Here is a 21,342-nt window from a genome sequence, read left to right on the forward strand (position 1 = left end):
GGCCTTTGCCCAGGACCATGAATCTCTCTTTGGAAATAAAGAGGATGAGGGTGGCAGTTACAAGTCAGGGAAAGTACCGGAAGAGGCAGGGGGTAAAGCAGCTTTTGAAAGACTGGGTAATGCCTTATGCTGTGCATGACAGCCTTTCTCTGCTTGGATGCAACACTGTTACTTTCCCACCTTGCAGTGACTAGATTCAGGAATTTGGGGAATATTGTGGAGGCTGGCAGAGGTCAGCGGACCCAGCTGTCTGCACCAGCTCAGCGATGATGGCCTTGTGAAGAACCAGCTGCTGGCAGCTACTGGCATGTTCCAGGGTAACAACAGCCCTTAGCAGAGGGGCTCCCAACCACTTTGAGAAGGGGGAGGGTGGGAAGAAGGGACAACAATGTGCAGAATCTTTGTTGAGAAGGGTGGGGGCCGCTGTGGAGTGGAACGGGGTGCAAGATGCCCCAGGTATGGGGGGTGGGGTGGCAATGAGAGGGCAGCACCTGGGGCAGTGGTGAGGAAGGGAAGCATGTAAGCAGCCCCTACCTGTGCAGCATGCTTGGTTTGCAGGAACAAGTGTGCAACTTGCCCTTGCTATGAACCATAGTTTGGTACTCTCAGCCGAGCTGCACAGCAGGTCACTTGAGTGCAGCACTAACACAAGCTCCCATTAGGCTGTGCAAACCCATGCTCCCTTTATTAGCTCCTCCATCCCCAGGCGGCTACCTTTCAGCAACCTGTGAGATTGGAGAGGCAGTTGCTTCCCTGGTCTTAAGACCAGGGGCTTTGTTGTCTCGTGCTTCAGCTATCTTTGTACAGTATCAGGGCAGGAATAACATACTCTGAATTTAAGTACAAGGCTAAGGAAGTCCCCGGGACCTAGGCTGTGGCGTAGATTGGACTGTTAACGAGCAGTCCCTGCCTGGACGGTGAGGCCGTGTTAAGCAGCAGTTGGCCTCATCTCCTTTTCAAGTCAGTTAAATTGAGGTGTGACGACTGCTTTGCTGGAAGTGTAAGGAGTGTCTTGTTTGACAGTATTGACCTGTGTTAGGCTCTGGTTCTTAAGCCTCACCTCACACTAGCTGACTGGGACCTCCACAGTAGCAGGGAATGCTGGCAGCGCTCCTGGTTGCAGCTTCCGTTCTTTCCCCAGTGTGTGAGGTCAGACACCATTGCTCCTAGTAAACAAAGGGTTAACAGGAAGCTGACGGAAGTGGGGGCCCCATGGGAGCCCAGTACCTGAGGCAGCTGCTCTTTCCCACTCTCTCGGTAAGAACAAATGGCTTTGTCCAGGAGCAGGGGGAGGCAGTTTGGCTGCCAGCCTCCATGCAACAGTCCTTTGTGATGCAGAATTTAGTGGCCCTTAAGGAGCGTTATCTTGCTCCAGTCCAGTTCTCAGTAGCTGTACAGTTCTGAAGGCTTTTAAGAGGCAAAAAAAATTAATTAAACAACGAGTTGAAGATGAGGATTAATTCTACACCGCTCAGATGCTGGCTTCCTCTCCAGACAAACAGTACAAATGTTCAGCTTTGGGGGGACAAAGCTGCTTTTCAGTTATAAAAACATCTACAACCAGTACTTGCTCTTGCCAACTCTTGAAATCCCTGGCCAGAAATTCACTGTAGGCAGGACTTTGCTATGCCAAGTTTCCCCCCGGAAGCAAACGTGCGTTAGTATTAATTCATGAAATGGGGATTTCACAATGGCAATGGTGACAGAATCTTAGTTAAAGCAGCATGAGAACAATGCGAAACTTCTTGAAACCAGCCACACATTCAGATGTAGGGAGGCTACCCAGCAGCGTTACTAAGACGAGCTCCAATATCAACATTTCACAAGCTCCCGTCTCATCCCAACACAAGAAACCCTGTGTAGCCCCTGACAGCACCAATAAATGAGACCAGTAGAGCCAAACGTAACTTTAGACATAGCGTAACTGCCTGGAGGCTTCAACTCCTCTAAGTTTAGCATAGGTAGAGAAAGTAAGAAACACCCTTGTGACCCGGAATGCTTTTAAAAAAACAGCAGCAGAAAAATAAGAGGTTTTTTTGTCTCAACTGGTGTCCTGTTCAAAAATCTTCCCTTTCCCCAGTGCATTCATATTAAGGCGCTTTTTGTCTTTTGCAGCGGGAAGTAGGCACCCCTACTTCCTTCCCCCCTGAACAGTACTGCTTTTGTTTCTCGTTGCTCGGAGCCACACATTCTCTTCGTTCTACCCCCCGGGCATAGAAATTGTGTAATGGAGGAAGTTGGAAGAATAACTTATGCTGCTTGGTTTTTGGTTTCACTAATGTGCCGCTCCTGGTCTTTATCCCCCAGCACTGAGATTTACTCCCAGAGAAAACGGAAAGCCGTTTACATTTGGAGCTTGTGATGTGGCTTCACTTTTTGTCCAAGCATGTCGTGGAGTGAAAGCTCATGAAACAGTAGGGTAGATGGTTCTTGTAAGGAAAAAAAAAAACCTTTCCCTTCAAATTAGCATAGTCTGCGCTACCTTACCTCTTAATTCCATTCCTGACCACTCTTACTTGGTAGTCACATCTGAATTCAAGATGTCTGTCTTGGGAGCCCCTTTTTTCCCCTTCACAATCATGTGATGGCCTCGTGGCAACTACAGCATGGAAAAAAGCTTATACATGTAATGACCTACAATGCTAGCCTGAGTTGTATTTGATTTGAAATGGCTACTTCTTTGGTCTCTTTTTTTTCCCTCCTTTGACTCTCCACCTCCTACCTACCATATCCATCCCTCTCAAATTGCTGCATGCTCCTGCTCAGCTTCTGCACGTGTTAACTTGTCTTTTGACCCATACCAGTGTAACCCTGTTGTCTAGTTTCCATCTTCCAAACTCCCTAAGTGTTCTCCCGTGATCTTCTAGGCCCTTCTTCCTCTCCAGATCAAAACTGGTGGTTCCAAATATATTGGTTTTGCTCCCCGAGAGCAGCTCCTTGTTCTCTCATTTCTGGGACCCAGCATGAAAGTAAAGAAAGGACACAGCCTCTTTGTGGGAGGAATTTTTATTGTCGTTATCCCCTAATTGAGAAAGAGGAACATATTAGCTCAGCATCTTGCTACTGCTCAGAATACTCTAGCAAAGCCAGTGTTGCCATTACTAAGAATTTAATATTTTAATACTTGTTAAACTAACGTCTCAAACAAAACCCAGAGTAAATGCATGTTCCTCCTTTTCGTGTTTTTAGGACCCCAACTACTTTTGCTTCAGTATTTAAACAGTGTCATTAAATGTGGCCCAGAGAGTTGAGGCTCTGAGAACTTGTAGCCATGAGGACAATGCACAAAGAAAAAATAAAATAAATCTGATAATTTACCAGTCTAAAACAAGACCTAACAATACATTAGGAAATAAATCCAGTTACAAATGCATGGGGGATGGGTGGAGCATTTGTGGGGGTCAGAACTGAAAATGATCGGCTATTTACAAGATACACAGGAAAATGGTGCAGCAGCCAAGCCCCAGCGTTCAGAAACCAAATGTGTTCTCTCCACTGTAGGCCACGTACAAGAATCCATCCTCATCCTTCTCCTTCTCGTACAGCTGTCCCATAGTTAAGCTTGAGCAAGAGGGGAAAATAAGAAAGCATTAGGTCTGCAGAGCTGCAGATGACACCAGCGACTGTGAGACACAGAGCCTGGGCTCAATGAACGCCAAAGCTCGACACAGGTCCCGCATCACGAATGAGAGAGCAGAAGAGTCTTCTGATCCTGGCAGTACAGAGAGCGCACACGCCACTCAGGCACCGATTTGATACTCTTTAACTACTCCCGAGCCCAGAAGTGCCCTGGGAGAATGCTAGGACCTTGGGCACATCTACACGAGGGGTTTACAGCATAGCTGTCTAACAAGCTCCATGGTAAATGTCTCTGTCTACATGTAGCCTATTAGGCTACAGTAAAGTAAAACTCTGCAACGTGTTAGTACAGCAATGCGTGTGTAGACATTGACAGGCTGCCTGCTGGTTAGCCCTGCACTGGACAACCTTGTGCCCCAGCCAGCCCTTCCACAGCACACTGAGCTGGGTCAGAGTAGCCCTGGGGTGGCAGGCTGACCCCCAAGGCCCTCTGCCAGTTGGGGCTGCTCCAGCCCAGCTTAACATGCTATGGTCCCAGGTGCATGTTCAAACATGGCACCCAGGAGCAATAAACTCTGGCACAGTATGCACCAGAGTTTATTGCTTGGAATTAATTGCACGTGTAGATGTGCCCCCCATGTAGTATCTGCTTCTCTAAAACATCAGTCCATATGTCCAAAATGGCTAATAAGTCATTTTTATATTAACTGCACAGCAAGTAAGCCAGGGGCCTTTCATCCTACATCTTGCATGACAGTATAAGTGATATTTTTCCATAATTTTGAGATTTAAAATAGATGGCAGCATAATGAGTTAAGGATTATTTTAAGCATTTTAAAGAGCAACTTTAACATGCTCAGTTTGACTTTACAAAATTATTATTGTTGACAGTTGTTAGTGTTCTTGGGGTGCCTTGGAATAATGAACCACAATACCTATCCTAAGGAAATTACCATCTGAGAGGCCACTCAGAATTTGGGAGTCAGTGTCATATCGTGGGCTTTCTGAAGTGCAGTGGTCTTGTCAAGCGATCAAGTCTAACTAAGAAGTTCCCTATTTGTCTCCAACTCATGTTGCCAGAATATCCTTTTTCACTATTGTTCCCCAGGATCCATTACAATTCAGCTGATTTACAACCATGCTTCCTTCCAGCTTTTTATTAGAAACAGAATGGGATGTGTATTTTGCCAAAACCTACAGCAGCAAGATTAAGGTACCAAACCCTTCTCCTTAACGGGTTGGTGAGCTGCTTTTCACAACACCATCCTCAGCTGTAACAGGAGCCAACAGCAGAGCAGAATACTGTCCTTCAGGCTCGCCTGGGTTTGCGGGAATGCACATACATTCCAGTGAAACAGCCTCTCACCTGGACTGTGGGACAGTCTTGTCTACAAAGAGGAATATTGCTTTCTCAGATGGCAGCTGAATCCTCTTCCTGATGATCCACATGAACTGGGCCACAGTGATGTCAGAAGGAACCAGATACTTCCTCTTGTCAATGTCAACAATCTGAGAGCCTGAGACCTTCTCCACAATGACCTATTAAGCACAGACACAGAAGAGCGGCTTTCATACACACCGAAGGATCCAGCGAGTTGCTTGCTGGCACAGGTTTACAATGCCAGGAGAAGGTTATCCAACCGAGAAGGTGCCCAGATTTGTTTCAGAGAAGAGGGAGGGTCTAGCAATTAATGAATGGAAAACAAGAAAAACAAGAATGGTAGAAGCCAACCAAGGGCTTACTCCATAGCAAAATACTATAGTGGTGCCATTAACCTCAGGTCCAGACTGACTTACTGCAAACAGCCAATTTTTCTAGGAGCACTAACATCCATGTGCATAAGGATATTGCCATGAACTTCCCTGTGCTTTTCTAAGGCTGCCAGGCCCTGTTCTGAAACTTAACTTTCCTACCCCTAAAGCTAGCAGTAGCCACTGTTGGTATAGTGCAGCCCGAGGAGCCCATAATGAGCAGACACAAGGACTGTGTTTCCTGGTTGTCAGAGACCTACCTGTACTGTCATTCTGCATCCTGGTAAGGTCTGAACTCTGCTGGACAACCTGAACTCAGCATTAATAGATACTGGGCAGTGAACAGTCTCTTAACTGGCAGCTACCTACTGACATGGTCAAAGGCAAAGATACTCCACTGTCTGCAGAATCTGTGATTTTATTAAGACAAGGGAGGGGTCAGGAAAAGAGCCTTTTATTCCTAAGCCTCAGGGTTGCAAAGCGCCCTCTCATGCTGGCCTGTTAGCATTTTGCTCCACCCACAGGGACCCAATAAGGAGCAGGGATTTTTGTTCTGGTGAGTTTTCCTGAGTGAGGCAGGCCACAGCAGCACTTATCTCAGAGCAATAACCCACTGGGACTAGTGAGTAAAGAGCTCTGGATAAGTGTGCACAGTCTCTTACTACATACAGTTGGCTGCAGTGAGAGGTAATGAGAGGAGAGTGAAGTCAACTTAATAGATAAATAAATGGGACCCATGTTGGACTGTCACCTATCAACCCCAGACCACAAACTCATCAAGGCAGGACTCCCCCCTCCCCCTATACTACGAAAGCTTGGGGAAAGTAGCTGCAGAAGGAAGCCAGCCAGAAACTCATTCTTATGCTAATGTTTAAAGCATCATTAAGCTTTACGGCTAACAACCATAACATAAGAGGAGCTGGCAGGAATTCACAACTGAGAGTAGCTTTCCAGGCTGTGGCCAGACCCAGGCAGACAGTGATGACACTCATCTGGAAATCATCACCACAATGAAGAGGGCTGGCAGCATATTAAATGGGGTTAGAGTTTGACAGTGTTAAGCAAGTTACCTAAACAAATCACAGAGGCAGATGTGTTCTCTGCCTGCTGCTCCACCATAGGTTATTGTTCTTGATACGCAAATCACTGGCTGAACTTCTCTGGTTTATATCATGAAGAGGTGAGCCCAGATAACCAAAATGGTCCCTGCAGGCTGTGAATTGTATTGAATTGGGAACAACAGCTTGGGAGAAGGGCCACAGAAACCAAAGGAAGGAGGCTGCTGGGATGAAGGGATATCTGATGTTAGCTGCAGCTGCAGGAAAAGACCTGATTAACACTGGTTCCCTTATGCCAGACACTAACAGCAACTAACATGCTAGGCCTTGTAGGAGAATGCAGTGTGCGGTGGAGGGGGCTGTAACAAGTACCAGCGTCTCCCCTTCCCTGCACTCTCTCAGATGTTTCCATGATGCCTGTCACTGTAGTTTCAGAGTGACAGAAAGGAAATTAGACTGCAGTTTGTTCCCCAATGGGGTTCAGAGAGGATTGTGCTAGTCTCTGCCCCAGGTTGCACAGCTGTCTTTGCAGGGGTGAAGACAGGAGGCACAAGGGTTGGCTGGTACATGCTTGGCAAAGAGCAGCAGTCTACAGAGGGGAACTGGGTTTCAAAACCTAGTAACATATTTATTTTGAAAAATACCATTTCCTCAGGGCTATTTAACCTTTGTCCTCCAGGCTGCCCTGGCTGTAGGTCTTGAGGCCTCCAAGGCCTGTCCCAAGCGGGGGTTACAAGGTTCAGAAACACCGCTAGTATTGGGCAGTTTGGCCCTTGACCAAAAACTCAAGTGAACAGAAGCAGTTCTACAGGTGCTGCTTGGATGCAGAAGGAAGCCTAAAGAGATGACTGCAGGTACTTGGAAAACTACTTCTGAACAATGAAAGCTCAAATATTTTGTAAATGACAGAGTGGATTAATCAGAGAAGGTTGATTAAAACTGGCCATTTATACCACCAAGCTAGAAACCTTTATTAAAAAAAAAAGGAAACAAACAAAAAGAGTTTGACTCTCGTTTTGCAACTCTCAACTCCAGTTTGGGGGGTCCCCAAAGATTCACCCCTTAAGGGTCATCTCAAAGAGCAGTGCTGGCTGGTATGCCACATCTGGCTCTCAGGCCATACTTGGGAATGATTCTTGAGGCTGGAAAGCCTCACAGAATGTAAGTTACAACTGAGTATGCCCTTTATCAAACGCCGTTTGGATGGGAATTGGAACGCCAATAAGTGTATAAAAATTAAAATTATTTCTGAGTTAAAAAATGTTAAATGTACTTGCTATCCAAAAATAGCATGCATCAAGCAACGCTTTCTTTTAAATCAAATGTATTGCACTAATAAAATTTCTGGAGCTCATGAACTGAGTGTTTCTGGTCACCACGGCTTTAGAATTTTAGGACTAGTAGATCTTATCTTTTCATATGTCACTCCTTTACAGATTGGAAGAAGAAAACAAACTTTCCTTCTTTTTCAAGTACTATGTTTTTTAAAAATTGAATGCGCGCGCCAGTCATTGCACTCAACTAGCTGAATAAACTGAAAAGAAAAAAAAAAAAAGAATAGCTTCCCTGCATCTACAGAAAACACTACTGCTGTCAGGAGTATTAGTACTTCATAAAATCTGGTTGCAGGTGGTTATTCCAGTGGTTTGATTTATTAAAAATGTTGCCGGTAAATACACACTCCCGCATATTAACTCTTAAGTGTGTGGGGGGCCGGGTGGGGAGTAAGCTTGTTATAAAACCAGGCTTTAAAATAGGTTGTCAGAATTTTAGCAGATCTATTTAAAAATCAAATAGATTTCTCATTTAAATTTAAAAATTAAATGGCAATAAAATCTATTTATTGTTTTTATTCCTAGTGATACAAAATGGTATTTGGAAAGGCTCTTCTTTAAAAAAGGCTGATTTCTTTAGTTACAACAGGTCTCTCTGGAGTAGGAGTAGGCTCACTGTACAAACACTATCTCACTTGGAGACACCTGCTCCCGGGGCTTATTCTAGCCACAACTATCCTGCAGTGTCTTATTCCTTATAAGTCATAGGAGAAACCATTCTTCCTTGGATTCACAGCCAAAGACAAATCTATGTGGTCTGGCAATCCTGCACCTCAGTCCCCAGAGATGTATGACACTATCCCTTGCGACAAGGGAGCAGGGATTCAGCTTAATGCACAACTTCAAGCTACGGCTATATCTGCAAGGCACAATGTCATGCTGTGCAGAGATACTAAGCTAGCTGTGGATGAGTAAGGTCAGGTACCAGCATATCGTTACATTTTGCAGGACACGCTACATGAGCTTATTAGCCACGTTGAGAACAGCCACATAGATGTACCTTCCATTGCTGGGACAGATTCCTGAACTGCAGACATGAATGCAAGTGATAGAGGAGGATATCTGCTCACTAGAAGTCAGTTGGGATCAGGCTAGGATGACTCACTGAAGATAGTTACGGTTCATTTGGTTAAACTGGTACTGTCAAGTTATGGCAGCTGCACCCATTAGGAAAATAATCCCTGGTGAAAGCGACTGTGGAGTGAACCCCACCGCGGCTACCTTCAGGTTAAAAAACCTGCATGGAATCAAAACCCATGTGTCCTCAGTTCCAACCCAGCACTCTCTTCCCTGCACCCCTGTCTCATGGCACCAAGCTAAGGGCTTGTTTTACAAGCACAGAGAAGGCCTAAGGGACAAATCCAAAACCTATGAGAAACAAGCAGCATGTTACTCCTCCTCCCTAAGAGGCACTCTGTTCATCTGAGATTTGGCGCCGCATCTAGACACCTGAACTCCCACTGATGATACCCAGCAAAACTGCACCCGCCAGTGCACCTTGGTCACGATTCCCTCCATCCACTCACACAAGCGTCCGCTCCACAGGAGGTGGCAGGGTACTGTTAGCCTCATCTCAGATGTTTTCTTTTCCCACAAGTGCATTACCAGAAGCTGGTAACAGGCTAAGATTGAACCTTGATTAGACAGCCAGGGAAAATGACACCTATCCAAACGTGCTGATCACCAGCAAAAAAGCTGGTCAGGCCGCTAGGCACCGCACACCAGGAGGCAATGAAAGTGGGGCACTGAGTTCAACGGAGTAGGAGGCAGGGGAGATGGAGATGGGCCGGGATAGGAGGGTCTTGCCAGAGCACCTGGATGGAGGAGATGCTGCTGCCAGGCAGGATGGAGGGGACCCAGCTCTCAACAGGCTGCAGCTGCAGGGGGGGGGTCACCGGCTGCTCCAGAGCTGCTGCTTCATACACAAGGAAGGCCGCGGAGGGACCGTGGTGGGCAGCAGTCAGACGGGCAAAGGGATTCGGTCCCTCGCGGTGCATGCCGGGGCAACGGGGTCTCCCGCTGGCAGGGGCACAAGGCGGGGGGCACGGGCGCCTGCCCTTGACGCAGCTGGAGGGGGCGGGCCAGCCACTTACCACCCGCTCGGCGGCGTTCGCGGGGCAGGGCCGGCCGGCCGGGATGCGGAGGGCGGAGCCCCGCGACGCGGTGGCCGGGCTGGGCCGGGGCGGGGGAAGGCCGCGTTCACTTACCGGGACGCGGTCTGGGTACTTGGCCCGGATCTTCGCCGACTCGACGCATCGGTGCTCTGCGAACAACGCGCGGCATTAGGGCGGGGGCCGGGCGGCCAGGGAGCCTCCCGGGGGGCGCGGGGTGTCCGGCCTTACCTAGCGCGTGGTCCTCCTTAAACATCCACTTCATGGCGGCGCGGGGCCAGGAGCCGGAGCCGGGGTCGCGGCGGCCCGAGGGCGCTGCCGGGGCTGCTCCGGGGGCGACCGGGCCTGTCGCAGTCACAACAACAACAGCTCGGCGGGCGGGACTTCCGACCCCCCGTTGCCCAGCAACCAGAAGAGGTTGAGGAGCTTCCGGCCCACGGTGACGGAGCAACGAGGAGGGGGCGGGGCGGCGACATCCGGGGCCGGTGACGCGAGGTGGAGGCAAGCCCCGCCCCTCAGCCACGTGATCCACTTGCTAGTCCCCGCCCCCCGCGTCTGCTGTGGTGACGTTGCGAGTGGGCGGTGCCGGGACCGGGCTGACAATGACGGGGCGGGACTCGAGCGTCCTCAGCTTCTGCCGTTGATTCGCTGCTGGACGCGGGTTCGTTATTATTGGCCGCCGCGCACTGGCCCCGCCCAGCCGGAGCCGCGCGAGGATTGGCTCGGTCGTGTCCCCGAGCGGCGGCCGCGGTTGCTATGGCGACGTAGCCATGGGCCTTGTGGAGCTGTTCTCGGAGCCCGCGCAGCGCACGCGGTACCGCGCCGGACTCTGCTCCGCCGCCGCCTTGGGCCTCGCGCTGCTGGGCGCGCTCACCTACGTGCCACCGCTGCTCGTGGCCTACCGTAGCCACGGTCCGCGGCCGGGCGGGGCGGGGCGGGGGGGCCGGGTTAGGGTGCCCGCGGCTGCCGGCTGATGGCGCGTCCCCACAGGGCTGTGGCGCACGCTGGCCGCGTACCGCGAGCAGCCGTCCGTCCGCTTCCGCTACGAGGCGCTGCTGCTGGCCACGACTGCGGCGCCGGGCGGCGGCCTGGCCTGGAGCACGTTCCCCGCCTTCAACCGCCTGCAGGGAGAGCGCCTGCGCGTCCCGCTCGTCGCGGTGCGTGTGGCAGCGCCCCCCGGGACTCGGGGCGGGTGGGAGGCGGCTGGAAGCGCTGCTCTGGGCACAGCCCGGGGGCCTGGCTCGGCTTCAGCCCCTTCCTTGCGGCCGGGACAACGCATGCTCTTGCCCCTTGGAAACCCTTCCTGGTGTCGCAGGTCTGCCGCTGGGACCCTCCTGGCACCAGCACGAGAAACTGGCGCCAAGGCCAGAGCGTCATTAGGACTCCGTGTTATTTGCAGACTAGAGAAGAAGATAAGAATCAAGATGGCAAAATGGACCAGTTGCATTTTAAACTGGAACTTCCTTTGAAGCCTGCGGAGGAAGTGCTCGGTGCGCAGCTCATTCTGACCTTTTCCTACCAGCTGCACGTGAGTACCCGGTCTGCCTGTAGTGCTCCTCAGTGCAGAGCCAGCATCAGCTTCCCAGTAGCAACAATATAAATCAGCGGTTCTCAACATTTTTGTACCAGGACCCATTTGTGAACCTCGATGGCCAGTCCTGACCCGCTGCCCTCAGGCCCCCGGTGCACGGGGCGGGGGGGGGGGGTTGTGGGGCAGCCGCGGTTTCCCACATTCTTCTCCTTTAAAGGAGAATCCATTTTAAAGCTTGTTCATTACCTTTTCATATATTCTTGTGACCCACTTTTGGGGCGTGACCCATGGATTGAGGGTCTAAAGTGATATGCAATACTCTAGTAGGTGAGACTTATGTTATGACTTATTTTTAGAAGAGTGAATTAATTTACATTCATTCTAACCTGCTTTTCCATGTGTACTCCTTTAATGCAAGGCTGTGGTTCTCAACCTTTTTAGAGTCAAGGCACTCTGTGTTAGATTCAAAGCACCCTTCAGCAAGTGTCAGCTCTGAATTTCTAGTCATTTTTTGTCTACAGACAGAGCAATTTTTCTGTTGCAAAGAAGTTGGGCCACAACAGGTCAGAACGCTTTTAACACTCTGGATTCCTATTTGAAACCTTGTCAGTCGTGTTTGCAGGCCTAACAGCGATGATAACACTGTGTGGCAACCCATGGCACTCATGAAGGGATCGTGATACCCAGACTGAGAATTACTGATTTAAGGGAAGGTACTTTTCCATTGGTTGATGAAACTGTCCAAACAAGTAGGTTTACACTAGGTTTGCTATATGATTTTGCTACCAAGGAGGGTCCTTTAATACATGTGTATAGTTATAGCATAATGTTCTGTGATGAGTGGTGTCATAAATATTTAATAATTTGAGAAAGGAGCCAGTCAGAGCTTGGGTAAGGGCAAGCTGTAAAGTAAGAGTATTACTTGGCCTCTCGGCGAAGGACTCGGATGATTTCTGAAGTTGTGTCTTAGAGCTTGAGCCCAGGTCAAACGCTTGTGATCTTGCATCCTCAACATAGCATGCGATCTGTTCTGCCACATTTATGAAGCTTGACCTTCTAAAGTGAGATGTTTTCCCTGGTTTCTGCTTTATCTAGAAAAAGCATACGTATAGCCTGTGTCTTACAGACTGTAAAAATTCTTGCTGGAGGCTCATGGATTCAGTGTGTCTATTTTAAATAGCTTTTAAGAGATTATAATTTTAAGTAGGGCTGTCAATTATTAGGGAAGGGACGGGGGGGGGCAAATTGAGGCCCCATGGTGAGGGAGGGAGTGGGGCAGAGACTGGGGTATATGAGGCCCTGGGGCTGGGGTGGGTTGTGGGACAGAGTCATGGGTGGCTTGTCCAGGGGCATGGGGGTGGTGCGATTCCCTGCTGCAGTGTGCTCCCCGGGGGGGGTGGCGCATGTGCCCCCAGGATTTGTGTATGGGGCAGAGGTGGGCTGCAGGTTGGGGCTCTGCTCCCCACTGCCTTTGCCCTGGAAACTGCATGCTGGCTGTGCCGCATGTCCCCTGCCCACCACAATGTGGTGTCACATGGCTCCTGGGGCAAAGGCAGCAGGCACAGAGCGTCAGCCTGCAGTGGGCAGTCTGCCTCTGCCCCATGCATAAATCTGGGGGACACATGCCTCCCCCATGGGTGTGTGCAGCAGCAGGGAGCTCCATCCCTTGCACTTCATGCCCCTGGACAAGCCTCCCATGGCTCTGTCCCTTGACGCGCCCTGACCCTGGGGCCACATTCACCCCAGCTCCTGCCCCGCTCCCTCCCTCACCATGGGGGCCTCAGTCTGCTCCTCCCCTCCAGACTTAACTTGCTGGGTTCCATTCCTGTAGGGTTACCATACTTTGTTTAAAAAAAGAGGGCACAGGTGGTGGGGCAGGTGGTGATATGATTGGGAGGGTGGGGGGCAGTGATATTAAAAGTGAGGGCACGGGCATATCAGCTCTAGTTTTTATTAATCAGTGATTATTTGTCCTTCCTCTTTTTTTTTCCCTTCCCAAAAGGGCACTAGCTTTGGTTTCCTCTAAGTGAGTTCTGTGGCTCTCTGTAAAACTGGTAATAGCTGTTACCGATCTTCTGGAACCCCCAGGGGCAACAGGGCTGCACAGAGGACTGTGGGAGTACACAGCAGCAAATCAAATGATCCTGTGCAACTGGCACCGAGAATACAGCACAACCTAAGAAAGGGGTGATTATGTCGTTAGGAGCCCCTTATCTTCTTGCCACACTTAGTGGTATGACAGCTTCTGAACATAAATGGCAAACCATTGCAGAAGCCTGGAACCTCCAGAGACCTATTTTTTTACAATTCTTTCATTTGCTCTTAGATTTTAGAGCCAAGGGGCTATTTTGAGCTTCCTTGACCCATTAGACCTAGAGTGTCACAGGCCAGTATAAATGGAACCCCACATTTCCTCAGATGGCAGTGTAGACTTAGCAACTTGTTGCAACTAATCCCTGAATAAGTGGATTATTGCTGGCTGCACCTAGTGCAGCAAGGGTCAGGAGGTATGGGGCATTATAGCATTGTAACGTTGTGTTGGACATGAGACGGTATAATACCAGCCTGTGGTAGGGACCATATTGGTAACTGCCGAGAGACTGGGATAAGGAAGTGTAGTTAAGCAGTGGGAGGAGTACCTTCATTCAGTTTCCTAGGTTGACGGGGCACATAGAGGTAAGATTTCCCGGCAACCTTAACTGTGTTCAAAGGGAAATGGGTGGGCAATGATTGGTACCATGTGGGAGGGTCTGACATTCCTCACGCTTGGCTGGTTGTGTCCACAAATAAAGAAGTGGGTTTCATGGTCTAAACGGGCCAAGGAGCCAGCTAGCTCGATGGCTTGCCGTGTCGGAACTGGTCAAGTATTTGCTTTTGTCGTGTACTGTGGAGCGTCTTCTCAAACTAGACTTGCACAATTTGGTGGGTTTTATTCTAGAGCTTGTTTAAGGAGCAGTGGAGTCATTTACTTCTAATAACCAAATAAGCAGTATTTTACAAATGTGCTCACGTCTATAATTATCTGACACTAAAAATAGAAAATATGTCCTCCTCCGAAGAATGTTAACAGAATTATAAGGATAGAAAATGTATATATATTTTTTCTAAATTCTGTTCTTTCTTGTTTTTTGTTTCAGAGGATGTCAACATTTGTGATGCAAAGCATGGCTTTTCTGCAGTTTTTCTCTCCAATTCCAGGGTCCCAGCTGTACGTGAATGGGGACTTGAAATTACAGCAGAGGCAATTACTTAGCCATCGTGGACTAGACACTAGATACAATGTGAGAAGACCTTTTCTTCCCTTCTCTTTGTTGCTCTTTCTGCATCATAGGTGATGCAGAATTAATCCCACACCTTTCCAGCCTGAGGTATGCTTGCTGGGCTGGAGAGTAGGAGAGGGTCATGTATCTGTTGAGCTAGTCAAGCTTAAGCCTGGGCTAATGTTTCTCTAGAGACAGAAATACTTTGTGTAACAAGCTTGGTAGAAGTAATTTCCTAGAGAACAGGCCACAAATGATTTATATTGGCATTAAGGTGTCACATTGTATAACAGGTATCTGTGATCAACGGCACAAGTCCTTTTGCACAAGACTATGATCTCACTAACATCATTGCAGCATATCAGGATAGAAACGGTAAGTTTGTAATAACGAGTATGAACATCGCTGTATTCGGCTATGGTTAGCAGATTGGCAGCTGATCGTTGAACGTTCCTGCTTTGGGTTACCAGTCTGAAAATTCCTAAACTTGGTTTTCTTTTGTTTTCATTGTAGTAACGACAGTTCTTGCAGATCCCAATCCTGTTTGGCTGATAGGAAGAGCAGCAAATGCACCTTTTATTATTAATGCCACCATTCGGTATCCAGTGGAAGTTATTTTATATCCTTTCGTTGTTGCGTGAGCTCTAGTGAAGTCACTGAATAGAAGTATACTTGTCCTTAAACCAGTGTCCCACTTAAAGTTTAAGATCATTTCTTCCTGATCAGACCTTACTCTGTGCATCTTGTTATAGGACAAAAGCACTGCAGAGAGAATGTTTTTTGGAATAATAATAGACAGGCTGAATGCCTACTAAGTTTACCAGGTATTATTTGGGCCCTGTCAAATAAAGCATGCATGTCTGTCAGTTTTTGGATTGCGTGACTATCTGTTTGTTCCTTGACCCCAGGTTGGGACTGGCACTTTATAGTTTCACGGTCCTTTATTTGTTTACCATCTTAAATTGGAACAAACCAGCATATGTAGTTCTTCTCAAGGGACAAGACTTTCCTCATATTTTATTTTTCTTGGTTGGTGATTTGCATTAATTGCTGGCATTTCCAGAGGGGTGCCTTTCATCATAACAGGTCAAGAGCTGGTGACCTACAGCCTTTCTTGCGTATCAGTATAATAGACCTTAAGTTCTCGTGGCTTCCAAAGTCTCTTCTCTTGTTACGCAAACTTGCATATACCCAATTTTTGTTGCATTTTCATCACTAAGTTTGGCATTTTAGTTGCACTGTGTAGTTTCAGAAACATTATTCAGTGCTCCTTAACTCTTTTCACATATCAGCCAGGTTTCTGGGAGATGATTAAATTTGCTTGGATCCAGTATGTTAGTATCCTGCTTATTTTTCTTTGGGTGTTTGACAGGATAAAAAAATTTGTGTTCCAGAATCAGGTGCTGACCACAGTACCTGTAACATCGGCATCCTTGACGCCATCGTACAAAGCACACCAGTCCTGAGCAGATACTTGAAAGGGTTTTAAACAGTCAGGATAACAGTTTTCTGTATTTTCATTCTTTGGAGACATGCTTGAAGATGAGGAGCTTGGTGAAAACCTTCTGGATCATGTTTGGTTCACGCTATTACTGTCTAAGACTCCTTTTGTATTCTTTTCTTTGCGTCAGCCTTATTTGAGCGCTCCACTGGGATTTGTGTTTCTCACGTTTGTTGACAGTTCAGGAGGAATGGATTCAGTTTTGTAACAAGATTGCATTTCAAAACCCATGCAGATTATGATGAGACCTACTTTGCTGAAAAGTCTATCACTTTTGATTGATTAGCTCACTCAGAGTTTGGTTCAAAATGCAACATGAAATAATGGTGACTCACAAGGTAATAATAGCTATGTAAACAACTTGTATTGTCTTTATTTCCTGAATAAATTCACAAATAAATCCTGAAAAGTATAGTTCTGTCAAGCTTTTATCTGGAGAGTGGAGGCAGAATTTGAAAGTGGGAGGAGAGGTAAAAGGCACACTTTCCACCGGAGTTAGTGGCTCTGCATTTTTACTGCACTTATTTGTGAACAAGCAGTATTCATCTCTCTCCCGTTCTGTCTGGTGCTTAGTCATGAGGATGGAACATAAATTGGACAGAAACTAGGTTTCTTAAATGCCAAATATACTGGTCATGAAACATGAAAGGGTGACTTAATTTTGCATAACTGGAAGTCAAGAGTGGCTGTAGGAATGTGGTTCATTGGTTTTGGGGTACCTGACTTTTTTAATTCCCCATTCCTATAGTGCAGTGGTCTCCAAACTGTTTTGATCGCGCACCCCTATCAGTAAAAAAAATTTTGAGCACGCACCCCCAGTATATGTATATTTATTTATTTATAAATTATATACACGTACTACTCGTGTACCGTGACACGTGGTCGTCTTCCGTACAGATTGAGCAAGGGTGCCAGTGTCAATCCATATATTAAATATTAGTAAAGCTTAATTTCTTTCTTATTTTTTTAGATAAAAATATAAATAGAAGTTCTAATATTTTCTTCCCGCACCCCAGGGGATCGTCTTGTGCACCCCCTGGGGTGCGCATGCCTCACTTTGGAGACTACTGCTATAGCGCACAGGAACATTAGTTTTAGGCCAGGTCTCCGTGGTGCAAAGTACCGTACACATGCAGAACACACAGATCGTCCCTGCCTCCAAAAGCTTACTGCCCAGCTCTAAGACAAGATGTGACAAAGGGATACAGATAGGAGGAGTGCAAGGAGAGACTGAGAGGATGTTTGTCAGCGTGATGGAGAACGAAAATAGCAGTTCCAGCACACCAGCTGCCTAACTGTTATTGCATCTTTTGTAGATGCCACAGGAATGGAGAGCTTAAAAGGAGTTTTGAGGGAGGATAAGGATATAGCTTTGCAGACATTTACGCTGAATTCCACCAAACGTGATAGGAAAAGTGGAAGATAGCATGGTGTTGGAAAATGTAATGAGTGAACAATGGAGGCCGGCTCATTGCCTACTGCAGATAGGAGACAGCATCTCAGTAACAGGTAGGTTAGGATAGGTTGTGAAGAGCCTCAAAGGCAAAGACAAATAGCTTTTGTTTGATTTAATAAAAGGGGCGAGTCAGGGGAGGCTGAGAAAGGAATGATGGCTCAGCGTGGCAGACACTTTGCAGGGTATTCTGGACAAGTAGTAGCAGGGCAAGGCTGTATTTGACAAGGCCAGAGAGGGTGTTACAATAACTGAGGCACAAGATGGATGAAGGTTTTGAATGGTTAGGAAAGAGTGTGTAGACGTGTTATTTGGAAAGAATCAGCGTGATTTATGTCCAGTCTGGCTAGAAAAAAAAATGAGAGCAATTGTCCCGAGTATTATCTTAAACTTATGTACCCCTCGCCAGCATGCTAGGCTGGGCAACGTGCCAGATTCTGGATCCTCAGGGTTCCCAGGGCTACTGGCACCGAGGGTGTACCTTGGCGAGGTGCCCCCCTAGACCTCACTGCCCAAGAATTTACTTTAAGTCCAATAAAGAAAGGGGTTTCTTTATTATACACAACTATATACGGACATGATTAACCCAGAGAAGAAACATATATGTTATCAATAAATAATAATAAAACCAACAATTTGAATAGAACTTACAACTGCAACAGTAGATGAATACTTCCACCACACTGGGTGGTCCCACTTGCATCAAGCAACCTCAGTGACTGCATTCACCTCCTCGTAACACGGTTATGGCGGGGACCTGTAAGTGGCAATACAGCTTTAATTATGGTCCACCGCTAGGTGGCAGAGGCGAGGCTTGTGCTGCTCCGGGGAAGCTGGACTCTGGCCTTCCGCGGTAACTCAGCGAAAGAAACACGTCTCTGATCAGCCACTGCAGGTAAGAGGCGAGGCCTCTTCACTTTCCTTCTGAAAAACTGCACCTCCTGCAAACACTAGGGGTTAAGTGTCCTGCGTGTCACACACCCATGCAGATTTGGGGTTCCCCTAGCTCACTCCCTCTCCGGGCTCTCTCCCCCAGCAGCTCCACATGCAGACAGGCGGTTCACTCTGCAGACCTCTCTGCAGTACAAGCCTTTTCCGCCCAAACAGAGGACTTCCCTCTGCAGGCCCTTGACTAGGCAGGTTCTCCCAGCTCGCTTACCAACCCCTCCCCATTCTTTCCCTGTGTCCCCTGGGTGGGGAATCAGCTTCTCCCGGGATGACTCAGGCACTCCTCTGTCCTGAAGCCCGCTCCACAGCAAGCCTCAGCTTCGCTCCCTCTGCCGGAGGGGGGGGGTGAGTCCCTGCCCTCCTCTCCAGGCGGGTGTAGCTCCCCTGCAACTTCTTTCTGCAGCAGCTTTTCCCTCGCTTAGCTTTTTCTGGCGCCACAGTAGCCAATCAGAGCCCTGGGTTTGCAACGGGGGGGCTCTGGTTACAGTTCAAATCCTCCAGTAAAAAGCACGCGCTATGCACAGCATACCTTCCGTTGGGAAAAAGCTATTGCAGTCTCTGCAAACTTTTTGCTGCCTTGCAAAATTCTTAGGCACAGCTTGCAGCCAAGCAAGCCTTTGCAGCTGTTACACTTGCATGGGTCTGAATGATGGTCTTGTTCAGTGATCACGAAGGGAGGGGCTGGGGTAGGATGGCACTGAAAAGATCTGTGTTTAGCCATGTTGAATTTGAACTAAATTCTGGAGAGCCACCAAGAGAGGTGGTGGTGGTTGCACCCGGTGCCCTCCAGAAAGGCCCAGCACGGCTTCCAGTAGATGAGAACAGCAGCAGCTGTGGGGAGAAACTAAAGATTGTTTGGCAAGATGTGTGTGGAGCGCAGAGGTTGTCAGCCAAGTTGGCAGATGAGCTTACCCAGAGAAAAGGGTGGAGAGAGATAAGGGGACCAAGGGAAGAACCCGAGGAACCTCCAAGGAATCTTAGCAGAGGATGAGGAGCGTCCTCTGAAGGAGCAGTTTGCGGGGGAAGAGACCAGGACAGTTCAAGAAGAGTGATTGCCCGGGGTGAGGGCAGCTGATCTGCAGAAGCACAGAGCACACTTTCACCTTCCCAAAAATACTGTGCCAAGTCCAGTAAACTCCAGTTTTAGGGGTAAATGTTGGAAAAGTGTAAAAGCTCCTGGAAAGGGAGCCTTTTACTAGCAGTACCACCTTATGCAGGGCTCTGATGGAAAGAGACGCTGCCAGAGTATTTAACACGTTCCCCATGCTGGGAGCTGCACAGAGCTGTACTGCCTGGGGTGAGTCTGTTTCCCCTCCTCGGCAGAGGCTGTGCCATGCATCACCCTGCTCTGGGCGGGGGCTGGTGGCAGCGTGGCCCGGAGGTTTTGTGTTCCTGGGGCAGTCTCTATGTTCCCTCAAACACAGGGTGGCACTCATACCTGGCCTTTCGATGGGGGGACGTAAACAGGGATGGATCGGGCAGTAAGACTGAACCGTCTCAAAAGTTTCCCAAAACTGTCTGCGTTGGGTGCTGTAGCAGTTAAAATGCCCAGAGAAGTACAGGAGGAGGTGCCCGACCTGGCAAACTAAGGAAAGGATTAGCAGAGGAGAAGGAGGAGCAGAATGGGAAAAAAAGGATCTGGGAAGACTGATGGGCTGGGCTGGGAGCCACTTGAGTAAAGTGGGAAGAAGAAATAGGGTGGGGAAGGCAGATCAGGCAAGGAGCTGGGGGGGTAACTGGCACGGAGTGGGAAGGAGTTCCTATGTGCATCTGATTAAAAAGGCTTTCTTGGTTGTAGCTGTGTTGGTCTAAGGACATAGGTACGAAATGTTCTTCGGGTAGATGTGATGTCTTTTATTAGACCAACTAACTACTTGGAAAAAATGTTCTTTGCAAGCTTTGGGGCGCAGACGCCCTTCTTCAGGCATAGGGAGACTGCTGGTGTTAATGCCTGAAGGAGGGCGTAAGTGCCTGAACACTTGCAGGGAATTTTTCCAAGTACTTAGTTGGTCTAATAAAATACATCGCATCTACCCCAAAGAACCTTTCCCGTCTGATGTAGCACTGCTCTTGCCAAGGAGCTGCATGCAGCCTGAGTCAGAAAAGCCCCGCAGGAGGTTGCAGAGTCAACCTTTCAAGGGAGCTTTGTCTGTGCTGCTCTGCTGCTGTTGCTGTTGGAGACCCTGCTAGCCCATTGTTTGTTCCTTTCGGAGGGCAAGTGCGTGATCTCTCCATCACGGGCTTAAAGCTTAATGTTTTGGAAACCACTGTCCGCGGGAAGGCACTCTGTCGCGATGGAAAAAACCGCAGAAGATACAGCTCTTAACAAAGTACACATGCTTGTTGCCTGCGGCAGAGCGTTTTTGGCAGCGACCTGCAGACAGGCTTTGCAGGTTAAAAAATGCATCAGTGCTTTGCATTCCTGGCTGCGCGGCTCCTCCCAGCCTTTGCCGACAAGTTCAAGTGTGGGCCGCATCTGCGGAAGAGGGGCTGCCCGGCCGGACTGCACTCGTAGGTCAGTGTTTTGGGTCGGCGGGTCCCGGCTGCCGTGGCCGCCCCGGTGCCCTGTGGCTTGTCTCGCTGCAGCCCCGCGCACTCGCCGTCCCGCTCTGCTCGGTCTCTGCGGCGGCACCTCGCCGCCGTGCCCGCGGACCGGGGGCTGCGCGGCGGGGAAGTCTTGTCTGCGGGGGCTTACACCCCGGGCACGGCTCGGGGCGCTCCCCGTTCAGCCCAGCAGTGGTCGTGGAAGTTCCGGGTCGCGGGCTCCGGCCGGGCCCCCTCCCGTGTACCGGCCCGCGGCAGAGCCCCGGCTGCG

General features: G+C 48.8%; 3 protein-coding genes across 4 annotated transcripts in view; 2 read left to right on the forward strand and 1 right to left on the reverse strand.

Moving 5' to 3' along the window:
• Positions 1-2,982: 2,982 nt before the first annotated feature.
• Positions 2,983-10,239, reverse strand: GABARAPL2 (GABA type A receptor associated protein like 2). The gene is made up of 4 exons (XM_019536129.1): positions 10,066-10,239; positions 9,931-9,986; positions 4,946-5,118; positions 2,983-3,561 (listed from the first exon to the last, which is right to left on the reverse strand). Exons 1-4 carry the CDS (start codon positions 10,097-10,099, stop codon positions 3,471-3,473), a joined length of 354 nt encoding a protein of 117 aa, XP_019391674.1. The 5' UTR covers positions 10,100-10,239; the 3' UTR covers positions 2,983-3,470.
• Positions 10,240-10,589: 350 nt separating this feature from the next.
• On the forward strand, positions 10,590-16,538 carry TMEM231 (transmembrane protein 231). Its single transcript, XM_019536126.1, has 8 exons — positions 10,590-10,746; positions 10,825-10,991; positions 11,234-11,362; positions 14,503-14,646; positions 14,919-15,000; positions 15,139-15,244; positions 15,911-16,114; positions 16,157-16,538. The coding sequence occupies exons 1-7, from the start codon at positions 10,605-10,607 to the stop codon at positions 16,089-16,091; spliced, it is 951 nt and encodes a 316-aa protein (XP_019391671.1). The 5' UTR covers positions 10,590-10,604; the 3' UTR covers positions 16,092-16,114; positions 16,157-16,538.
• Positions 16,539-20,863: 4,325 nt separating this feature from the next.
• LOC109310766 (carbohydrate sulfotransferase 6-like) overlaps positions 20,864-21,342 on the forward strand; it is a 5,069-nt gene continuing 4,590 nt past the window's right edge. The window contains exon 1 of one of the 2 annotated variants that reach the window (XM_019536123.1): positions 20,864-20,920. In XM_019536123.1, the coding sequence (XP_019391668.1) occupies positions 20,864-20,920 (57 nt within the window). Of the gene's footprint in view, positions 20,921-21,018; positions 21,043-21,342 lie in introns of those variants that run through there. The other variant, XM_019536124.1, reaches the window with a different exon arrangement.

The sequence above is a fragment of the Crocodylus porosus genome, unplaced genomic scaffold, assembly GCF_001723895.1.
Source record: "Crocodylus porosus isolate Cpor-Errol unplaced genomic scaffold, CroPor_comp1, whole genome shotgun sequence".
Classification (NCBI taxonomy): domain Eukaryota; kingdom Metazoa; phylum Chordata; order Crocodylia; family Crocodylidae; genus Crocodylus; species Crocodylus porosus.